Genomic DNA, 10,812 nt, shown 5'->3' on the forward strand with positions numbered 1-10,812 from the left:
ACAGTGGGATATCACTGAGAAGTGATATCACTGTATCCACTGAATAGGGAAATGTGTTTTTTTAGTGGGAAGCATTAAGAGATGCTTGATTAAAAATGGCACCACCAAATTAACTAACAAAGTTTATTGAATGACAAACCGATTTTACATGAACTGCCACAAAACCAAACAAACCAATGTCCAGGTGGATCAAGAACATTCACCAAATGCTGGGACTTGAGTGAGAAAAAAAAAAAAGAGAGAAATAAACCATCACAATATAATGAGCTTAGACCCCCAGACAAGCCAAACGTGTCCACTGTTCCTTAATTACATAAAATAAAAAACATTTCACAAATCCATACCCCCCCCAAAAAAATCACTGCTCAGCTCCCTCATTAGTCATAAGAGAACCCACTAAGGGTTAAATCGGAACACAAAGCTATCAGCAGCCATTACTCTGGCAACCAGGCTGAAGACCTTGATGAAAGCCAACCAATTCAGATTTTCACGCAAGCAGCCTACAACGCATTATTGTAGTGTACAGCACCCCAAAAATGCTTTAAATGCCTGCATCTAATGGCGAAAAAGCCGAGGATTTAATGTGCATTTTCACAACACAAAGAAACACTTCTGTAGCATCTGGGTTCGAACTCTGTAGAACGTGTGCAAGTGAACTTCAATCTGTAAATGTGGAGAAAGGGGCATTTTGGACAAAGAGCCCCATAATTTGCTGCACAGTAATCACTCAATTAATTAAACAATGGTAAAAGAAAACAGGAATTTTAACTTCACCTTACAATAACAGAAAAAGCACCTTGCTGATGAAATTATACCATTGACCCACAGGCATTTTAATAATTAACAGTAGAGATGCACTGACACCATTTCTCCATTCTGATTCCAAATACTAGTACCAACAACAGGCATTTATGTTTGACACACAGTTCTATTTTGTACACAAGTCCTGCGTGTGAACGTTCTGTATCCCTGCTGTCCATCTATAATGTTCTCCTGGGCAATATTGAGCTATTAAATAAATGGTCATTCATGATGCCAGTGCTTGAATGAATGACACCAGTAGGCAATATCCAGCAGACACTAATCCTGGTATCAGTGCATCTCTAAATCAGTCACTTTCAGTGGTTGACATTCATTCAAATTGCTGGTCTGCTTTTCACGTTCATATGTGTACTTCTAAACAGGTTATAAAGGATCTGTTTGGCCTGCGTGTAATAAAAATTTAAGCGTGAAACAATGGGTGGTTTGTCCAAATAAAACCGGACAGGCTCGTATCAAAAATGTACACGCTGAATAACTGAATATCGCCACCAACTTCCCAGACGATAACCTAATAGCTGTCCTCTCCTGCTGAGCTTCTGGTTGCCGCCAGCAACCAACAAAAACCTGCTGACATTGGACAACAAAGAAGAGGGCGGGAGAGTCAGAGGTCAAAGAAGGCTTCTGGGTCTCTGATTGGTGGAGCTGGCTCTACTCAATGAGCTTCTTGGCTTTGAAGAAGCGGCGTAGATAAAACACCTGCCAGGTGGCCAGGCCAATCAGACAGCACATGGAGAATATGGAGAAGTAGAGAACGCGCGTGTTGGTGGACTCTGGAGGAGAGACAAGCATACTGTTGTCAAGGGCCACGATGTAAAAAAAAATAGAGCTAAATGATACTGGGGAAAATATTTAATAGCAATGTTTCTGACCAATATTGCAACTGTAATTTATGTTGGTATTATGTCCTATAAGTCAGACTCCAGGTGTGTTTTCATAGTCTACATAGTATCAAACAAGTACTAAACAGTTACAATCTTACATTTCTGCATGAGCGGAATCTGATAAAATAACTCCAGTGCTTCCATTATTTACTTAAATACAATAAATAAAACAAAAAAATTTTAAATCTTGAAAATGTAAAGAATCATGATAAAGTTATTAACAATGTGCAATTGCCACAATTAGAATTTTCATTCTAAACTGTAATCTGTGTAAGAAATCCTTTAGTCATCCAAGGTAAAACTCTCAAACTTCAGTGAACCACACCAGTCAGGATGAACAGTATTTCTCCCATCATACAGCATTCCGTGTGCAACCAATCAGCTGATTGGAAACGACAGCTTAATTTGGAAGCTTAGAGAGAAATGATGACCCTCCCCCAAGCGGTGCGTGTGTGTTTACCATTGGTGTCCCTCATCTCTTCCTCTCTCTTCTTCATGTAGGCGAAATCATTGACAATTGACTCAGACAGGTCCTCCAGACGCCGGAGCTCCACCTCCAGGGGCTTCAGCTTCTCCACCTTTGCAATCTGAGAGAAAAAAAGCACAAAACACACCAATCACGTGAATAAACGCTGACAAACTGGCCAATCAAATGAAGCAACACCAACAGACCTACTAACCAAATGAACAAACAAGAGCAAACTATATTAACAACTACAACCTGACCAAATCAAAATCAACCCAGAACCCCCTTCTAAGTGCAAAATGACCAAAACATGCCTGTGTCAAGTTAAAAAAAAAAAGTGTAGTTGTGTCACCAAGTGCTGAGTACAGTTTGTTTCAAAAACAGCTGGGCAAGGAGCTACAGGCAAAATACCAACAGTACCTACCACATGTCAAACAGTACCAATAATTACAAGAGTAATTATATACAAGAGTAACACAATTAACACGTCAGACAGTAGCAATTACTACATGTCAAATAAGTAAGACTAGTAGAAGAAAGACTACTACCATCTCAAACTAACAATTACATGTCAAATAGTAACATCACTTACCTCTTCATAGTTTTTTGCCTCCACACCATGCTTCATGTCCAGGTTGATCATCTGATCAGGAACCCTCCCAGTTCCTACACAGAATCAAGAAATGAAGTCAGAACAATAATATTATTTATTATAATTAATAATAATAATAAACCCTCCATTTTCCTATGCAGAAATTAAGTCAGAAAAATAATCATTATTTACTAAGTACTCATTTTGGCTTCTGCAATACACACTTGCAGTGGGGAAACAAAACAGGTCTTCATGTTCCCATTCATGCTAATGAATCATTCAGAAGTGCATTTGAAAGTGTATCAAAATGCATCAGCTCTGGTTAATGACCACAACCCCAGCAGCAGTCAGAGCAAGCACTTAATAGTCATTTGTGATAATGGTGCCACCCTACACACCCTGTGATCTCCACATGCCTTATAATCTGCACCACACAGAGTTTGTGTTTTAAAGATGCTGAGAGCTTAGGTGTGATCTACTCAAACATGCCTGATGGTGAATAAGATAATGACACTACATCGTAATTCTTACCTAAAAAAAAAATCTATTTTATTTGTAAAAATGTAGGCAACAAGAATTCAAATTCTGTAAGTGGCCTGTGAATTACTAATTCATATCCTTAAATATTCAATTAATCCAATTAATGTTATCCATATCGATTAACTAGTATAAAGTACAGCACCAGGTGGTTATCAACTGGACAAACAGTACCACAGCTACTGAATTAGTTTAGTTTCCTCAAGTGAGTCTTACAGTACAGTCAAGAGAAGGTGGGTTTTCTATTTGTTCATAGTGTGAATAATAAATGAGATCATATCGGGACTCATCCGTCTTTGATTTCACAGCGCACGTGGATGACCGTATTTTACTTTCTAACATTTAGGGCACTTGGCAGACGATCTTATTCACGGCAATATGCATACTTATCAGTAACGATGGTACGCGCACTCCCTGGGAACTGAACCCATGACCTCTGTGTTGCCAGCACCTACCAGGTGACTACACAAGTTCTTACCCATCTGGGACTTGCTCTCAAAGCATACTTCAAACATGTCATAGTCCTCCGTGGTGAAGGCAAACTTTCCTTTTGTGGCATCCTCTTTAGAGTACAGGATGTGACCGGATGAATCTGTTATCTACAGCAATTTAACAATAAACAGAATGAAGAAGAGGCAGTAACAATGACAACGTTTAATCTTCACCATTAGTCTTTCCAGTAACATCACAACGGAATAAAATCCGATCAGAAAACACTTCTGCGAGTAGCAAAAATGAGACTGAATATAAATCCTGCTATTTAACAGAACAAACGGCAGCCGTATGACTTTATAGATCATGTTTTATCATCATTTAACATTTATAATGTTTATCTTCATTACTGATAATGACATTACGGCATGTTAGTTTTGCACAACAACCTATGCAATTTTACCGGAGTATGAACTAGAACCGTCATTATAATTCAGACGCTAAAACCACTGACCAAGGCGTCACGGATTTATTCCACAGTGAAGGACGAAACAAAAAACAAAACACTAATTCCCAAAACTCACTCTGGTTAACGTTACATCAAATGGGTTTTCTTCCAATCAGTAAGGTTACCTCCAATCAGTCTGCAATATCTGCGACCGGGTAGTTTAGACTGACGTGTTACTGAGCGAGCAGACCAAACCGAGAGACTGTAGTTTCCAGTTGGTAAGTTATATAAACACGGTAGCTAGCTAAATGAATACAAAGATATAACAACTTCGTGTTTTGAGCGCTCTCTTTTTTCGTATATGGTTGGTTTCTAGTACTGACATATGGCTCTCAGCGCATCCAACCAGGAAGCGCCATGTAGCGCACTACCCGGCCTAGCTAGCGTGCGAGACAGCCGCGGAGATGACTAGAAAGAGCCTCTAACGCCGGACATTAACATGTATTAATTCAGATAGCTAAATCGCTAAAACCCGCATTAGCATCCATGCGATTAATTTAATCCCGCATCTGACGCGATAAATTTAGTAAAGATGACGTCGCATCGGATTAGCATTAGCAAGATAGCAAAGATAACTCACCTTCAGGTTAGTTTTGGTGTTGGGCTGCTCACTAATTTCGTATTCCCCTGTAACCAGAACATCTTTGTGTATCTCCTCTTTCAAACATTTCCTCGTCCTGACGGGTAAGAAAAACGAGATGGAAACCACCGATTCAAAAACGACCGGTAACAGTATTAAAACACCAAGGCGAGCCATGGCTGCGTCGGGCCAAGACCTCCCGATATTACCCCGCTTACGAAGTGAGGAAGTATCGGGGGAACCAGCTCAGCTGGTCTGCGTACGGACGACCAGTCAGCTGGTGCCCCCTTCAGGCCAGGAGGTCGCAATGCTCTAACAGGCCTGTGGTGGTGAGAAGAGGATTCTACCATTGTTTTAGCCAAATTACTCTAAAATTACTTTTAGCCAAATTACCTTAAATTGTATGAGTATCTTAAATCGCATATATAGCATAGCCTACTGTGTAGGTATAAGTCTGGTCACTCTGGGTTCTCCACTGTTACGCGTGAGGTTAAAAGATTATCCATGACAGAAAGTCTGATTGTCATGCTGTATATATACATAGTTTTTGTCGGGCTCTGCAAAATCACTGCGCAATGCAGTGTAGCCTACTTCTCAACTGCCCATTTCATATCGCCAAGATTAAGCATGCCTATATATTTCTTTATCATCTACGTAGGCCCACAGAATATAAATTAATATAATTAATATAAATAGACTATACATTTAGTTTAAGGTAACGTCTAAATTACAACTGACAGCAGGTAACCTATTAAACCTCCGTTAAGGTGAGACTTTGCTTGGTGCTGATATTTGTACCAGATGGCAAAAAAAAAAAAAGGTTTAGACTTTTTTTTCACAAGGATAAGATAACTAGGTTTTAAACTGGTTTAGGCTGTTAGTGATAGACTCGGCCAATGTTTTATTTAATATACTGCCCAGTTGCACTAAAATCATCCGTAAATGAATCCAGATGGTTTAGGCTCTTAGACTGTGGCTATTACCTGATAAAAACGACAATAATGTAGAAACGCTGGTTAAAATGAGTTTGTCAGCGAGGGTCAAGGGGCGTTCTATCAATAGGGACTATTAATTTAAATGCATTTGGATGGATAAGTCAAACAGCCGTCCCTAATGCATAATGTAAAAAAGAAAACGCGTCATCCTATTACAAATTACGACGAATTATCTTTTTTTTATGTTATTACATAAAAACTCTTCTAGAGAAGATTAATGTAGTTTGTCGGTTTGGTGCAGCTGTCAGACGAAGCTCAACAAAAATGGCGTCAATCCAAGGAGTTTGGTTATGGTGGGAATGACACAGGTGACGCTGTTTACCTCAGCGCGGTATTCGACTCTATTTTTAGGCTGGATTCTCTGCCGTTATTCGCCTTTTCTCTTTTTTCATCCTTATTTTCCTCGGCCAAGACCCCACCACTACCGCCCCCACCCCACACACGCTCCGCTGTACGGCTGCGCGCCGGTTTCTTCCCCTGGGCTGCAGCAGCGACGCAGGTTGGCGTCACACCGGTCTAATTTTACTGCTGTTGTTGCTGATGTTAAAACGGGCAGCGCGCAAGCACCTGCTATTTCTACCCGCGCTGCCTCTCCCCTGGGTCGACCAGAGGTATTAATAGAGGGAGAATTGTTTCACCCTGCGTGCTGACTTCACTTCAGGACCAACATAGCTCCAAGTTTCTGGTAGTTCTCACTCTCCCTTTCTGTTTGTGTGAGCTTCTCTCTTTCATTTTTGTTTCTCATGTGAACCTCGTTAGTTTTAGTCTCAGTACTCTCTCCGACATTCTCATTCTCTGAGCTCAGTAAAGTGTCATTACCCTCCTCATGATGAAAGCCCCGGTTTCCCCCAACAAACTGATGTTTATATCTGGCTTTCTTCCTGTCTGGTAGAAACAGGTCAACGCAGGACGGCACCAGTTACGCTCTTAGGTAACAGCGGCGTGGCCACGCCTCTGTGCATTGGAAAGGCACGTCTCTACTGTACAACTAGGGAAGGAAGTGTGCGAAATGTAACGGCCACTCAGCATTTCAAGCCACGATTACATCACTGCCTTTCTCTTACGCACATGAACGCATTTCCTCTGCGATACCATTGGGCAATCCACACTCAGAGGAAACACAATGCTGAGAAAGGAAGTGGCCAAGTTGCTCGAGACTAAAGGCTGATCACAGCATGTTGGTGTATTGAGATACATACAGATTGTTGCCAATACTAAGAACACCTGCTGTCAACCAAGAGGAAGCCAAATTGATTGATTTCAATTTGAAGATGATGTTAAACAGAACTTGCACCATGTCTTCTCTGATAAGGCTGATGAAATGAACCACTGGGATTAATTGATCAGGTCTCTTTCCTGCTCTGACAAAACTGTAAGAAATGCATTTGTGTGGCATTCTTTCCACTTGGGAAAATAAAAGTTGATCAGTAGGCTGAATGGGGGAGGGAGGGGAGAGAAGAGAAAGGGGAAAAAAATAAAAAGAGACACAAACCACCCAGGTCACCTAGTAGTTTTTGGGGATATGGTGACCACTGAATTTCACAATACCTCATGAGGGAAGTTCTAGAAAAGTCTAGTTCAGTCATTTTTCCCTCTGGGTTAACTGTCATGTGACATTAGCTCACCATAACAGGCCCTGTGAGACAATGGCTTGTGCCAATAACGTCTGTGGAAAGCGGATACCTTTATCAGACCTGGCAAAAATGGTCCATTTGCAAGAGGGCAGTAGGAAATGTGAATAACCAGGTTATGAGGAAACTAACCAAAGTCTCCATTTTACAAAGAATTGCATACATTTATTATATTTAGTCTTACTACATTTGCAAACAATGTCAAGTTTGCATTTAGTTCACACCTCAGTACAAAAATAAAAATCCATAAGTTAAGACAACGTTTTCACAGAAAACTTCATACTTGAATATTAGACCACTTCAATATAATGGTTAGACATAGCACAACTATTGGACAAGATGCACAGTTCACACATGGGATGATGGTCAAACTACTGCTCAAACCACACAATAGTTAAATAGCACCAGTAACAACTAGTATTCTACTAGATATCTTCATAAAATGTAAGATGACTAGAAACACATTAGTCAAACCATGCTTAACTTGCTACATATGCAACAGGCAAGTAATGGTTCAGATAAATATGCAGTAATATAAAACAATGATTGCTTAGTAGAGACAGTTCCTCAGCCCTGCTTGGTTAAAGTCATTGTAGTAAAGGTCAGAGTGGGTTGAAGGCTCATAACGTGAGCAAGGTGGGGGAGTTGAGGGAGTCCGATTGGTCATTACTGCTGTTGCCATTCCTCTGCAACTGACCAGACACATCACTCTCCGGGTACGTGAACACGAAGGAAGACGTGTAGGTGGTGCAGGTGGGCGTGCAGGTGACGACAGGTGTGCAGAGTGGCTCCAGGTCCATGTTGGCAGGTGTGAAGAGAGGCTCCCAGTCCTGAGAGGCATACAACGAGCCAGCCAGGTCAACATCGGGCACGGAGCGTGCAGTTTCCAGCTCGGCCTTGGTCAGGAGCTCCAGTGACGCCTCCAGAGAAGGGTCCAGATCAGACATCTTCACCGTGGAGCTGCCAAGGTCGATGGAGGGGGTCGGGAAGATTGGAGAAGGGGTAGTGGTCACACCTGCTGTCTTGGTTGGTCTGGAAGCACCAGAGGTGACAGCAATCTGGATCTCGGAGATGGTAGAAGCAGGAGAGGCACAGGGCTCGGTGAAGGTGGCATCCATCTCAGCTGGGATCTTGCAGATAGGCCTGTGAGCTGCCAAGATGAACTCAAGCCTCTCCTTCTCCTTCAGCAGATTAGCAATGTCGTTCTGAAGGGCTGACTTCTCATCCTCCAGCTCATCAGTTTCCTGCCAAAGCAAGAGAAACAGCTCATTAATCCAATTCCTGTCAGCATTCAGTTTCTTGCATGACTGGCTTTGTTGATAAAGCGTGCCTACAGAAATAACGGAATGCTTACAGCTTGCAGAGTGTCTGTCAACTCTCGCCTCCTGTTGCGGCATTTGGCAGCTGCCATCTTGTTTCGTTCACGACGAAGTCTCCTTTTCTCCTCTTCCTCTGGTGGAAGCTGTAAATAGCAAGGCAGATACATTTATATTTAAAAAAAAATTATCCATCCAAAGGAATACAGAGGAAATTAAAAACATGAAGAAGCACTGCTTTTAAGCACAGTTTCTTTAACAAAGTTCTTGTAAATGAGAAACTATTTACCTGATCCATTTTACTCCTCCTGCTGGTGTGACCCCTGCTTCCACTAGTCTTGACCACTTTGGCTTTGGAGAAAGAGGCGTTGGGGTTCGGGTTGTAGGGGTGAATTCTGACGTTAGATGGGGCCACGGAGGATACAGCTGACTGGACCATCCACTGCAAGTCCGGGCAGGAAGAGACAGCTGTGACAGTCGGGACGAAAGAGGCACTTGAAACCGCCAGGTCGGTAAACTCCTAAGGCGCAAACAGAAAGGCATTCAGTTTAGAAACACTTATAGAAATCCATACGCATAAATATTTTGTGCAGACTTTTGTTACAAAATATCTAAATTATTTAAAAACCTGTGGAGTTGGAATATATATTCCTACACTTAAAAGCCTCCAAAAAAAGTACATTACTCATTTGTCTTTTAGTCAAATATAAGCATTCGAGAATAAACCATGTGTGTTAATACTATTAGCTACGTACCTGAGTTTGACTAAGCGGAGAACCCACGCTGGAGTAAACTCCGGCGGGAGACGAGTAGTACGTGAGGCTGTCGCCGTTGGGAGAAGCTGTACTGCAGCGGGAAGACGAGTCGCAATCGGCTACAAGACTGGTAAACATCATCTTTTTTTAAGAAAAGAAGCTTCTACGATCCACTCGGAATGTGCAAAAAACACCGTTAAATATAGCGATAAAACCACTCCTAGACGGCAAAGAAATCGAATTAACTCAGCTCCCCGAAAAACTGCTGTTCTCTACTGTTGCTGCGATCTCTAAAGTTTGACTGTTGGACTGCCGAGCTGCGAGGGTTTTTATAGAGCTTTTGGATGACGCAGGAGAAGGGTGGTGGCTAGCTCGGAACACTCTAGCACAGATTTCATTTAAACTATTAAACAGCAAATACGCTAAAATAATCGGCACTGTATTACTTATATTATTTTACATCGGCGCTCTCGAAAAATCCTTTGCCAAAATAAAAGCGCACCGATATACATAATCGTTTTTAAATGTATCGAGTTGAATCGTTGACGTTCCATAGCAGGGTATCCCACGACGTCATTTTCCTTATATGGAATGCATCCTGAGGAGGTGGAGCAATGATGGGAAACACTGTTCAGAGTGTAACACGTTACGTAAAGACAGAGTATCTGAAGTTTTGTGTGTTTGCAGTGGAGTGTTGTCAATGACAAAACAACAAAATGTTTTCACCGAATTCTTATAAAAAAAAAAAAGTAGGCTAAAGATCTTGTTGGTACTACCATACATGATGATCCGTTTTATGTAGCCTAATGATTAGGCAGTAACTGAAGCTTAATTTATGTATAGGACTTCTTAATTTATGTATAGGACTTGTTGTAGTCTAAACCGTTATTCCTTTTTGATTTTTTATTTACATTTTTAAGCGTTGTGATAGGCTACTGGGAGTTGTAGCTCCTGTCTGTGTGAAATAATTGCTAACATTTTCTGGGGGGTTTTGGGAGAAAGAGGGTTTGTAGGCTACCTGTGGAGAATGTGCAGGTGGGTCCTAAAAGAATCGCACCTAGGTAGGCCTACGTCTTACTCAAATCACTCTTTGACGCCTTTCCGCGTTCAGTCAGGAATCACCTTCTGCAGTAAGGTACAGTGCGACCCACCCTTTGTAATGTGGTTAAGGAAGAACTTTGCCAATAGTTTGAAAGATGAAGCAATGTGAAACGGAAACAAGCGTTAAACCAAGCCGGAAAAAACTGACCGATATAGGATATTATTCGTAGTAGGTAGTTCAGTCCTTTGCTTATTT

The 10,812-nt window shown here is 41.5% G+C and overlaps 2 protein-coding genes across 2 annotated transcripts; both read right to left on the bottom strand.

Annotated features, from left to right (window-relative positions):
* Positions 1-109: 109 nt before the first annotated feature.
* On the bottom strand, positions 110-5,048 carry tmed10 (transmembrane p24 trafficking protein 10). The gene is made up of 5 exons (XM_027030139.3): positions 4,819-5,048; positions 3,777-3,897; positions 2,762-2,835; positions 2,164-2,290; positions 110-1,592 (listed from the first exon to the last, which is right to left on the bottom strand). Exons 1-5 carry the CDS (start codon positions 4,993-4,995, stop codon positions 1,471-1,473), a joined length of 621 nt encoding a protein of 206 aa, XP_026885940.1. The 5' UTR covers positions 4,996-5,048; the 3' UTR covers positions 110-1,470.
* A 2,535-nt stretch (positions 5,049-7,583) lies between these two features.
* On the bottom strand, positions 7,584-9,813 carry fosab (Fos proto-oncogene, AP-1 transcription factor subunit b). Its single transcript, XM_027030118.3, has 4 exons — positions 9,516-9,813; positions 9,050-9,280; positions 8,799-8,906; positions 7,584-8,688 (listed from the first exon to the last, which is right to left on the bottom strand). The coding sequence occupies exons 1-4, from the start codon at positions 9,654-9,656 to the stop codon at positions 8,065-8,067; spliced, it is 1,104 nt and encodes a 367-aa protein (XP_026885919.2). The 5' UTR covers positions 9,657-9,813; the 3' UTR covers positions 7,584-8,064.
* Between the last annotated feature and the right edge of the window lie 999 nt (positions 9,814-10,812).

Source organism: Electrophorus electricus, chromosome 2 (genome assembly GCF_041902795.1).
Source record: "Electrophorus electricus isolate QZ-2024a chromosome 2, ASM4190279v1, whole genome shotgun sequence".
Lineage (NCBI taxonomy): Eukaryota > Metazoa > Chordata > Actinopteri > Gymnotiformes > Gymnotidae > Electrophorus > Electrophorus electricus.

Excerpts from the sequence above, each read along its gene's own strand:
- tmed10 (XM_027030139.3), bottom strand. The coding sequence starts at position 4,995 with ATGGCTCGCCTTGGTGTTTTAATACTGTTACCGGTCGTTTTTGAATCG. Across the intron at positions 2,836-3,776 it reads TGAGAGCAAGTCCCAGATGG|GAACTGGGAGGGTTCCTGAT; the intron begins GTAAGAACTTGT and ends GATTCTGTGTAG. Across the intron at positions 1,593-2,163 it reads AGAGATGAGGGACACCAATG|AGTCCACCAACACGCGCGTT; the intron begins GTAAACACACAC and ends TCTCTCCTCCAG.
- fosab (XM_027030118.3), bottom strand. The coding sequence starts at position 9,656 with ATGATGTTTACCAGTCTTGTAGCCGATTGCGACTCGTCTTCCCGCTGC. Across the intron at positions 9,281-9,515 it reads CTCCGCTTAGTCAAACTCAG|GAGTTTACCGACCTGGCGGT; the intron begins GTACGTAGCTAA and ends TTTGCGCCTTAG. Across the intron at positions 8,689-8,798 it reads TGACAGACACTCTGCAAGCT|GAAACTGATGAGCTGGAGGA; the intron begins GTAAGCATTCCG and ends TTGCTTTGGCAG.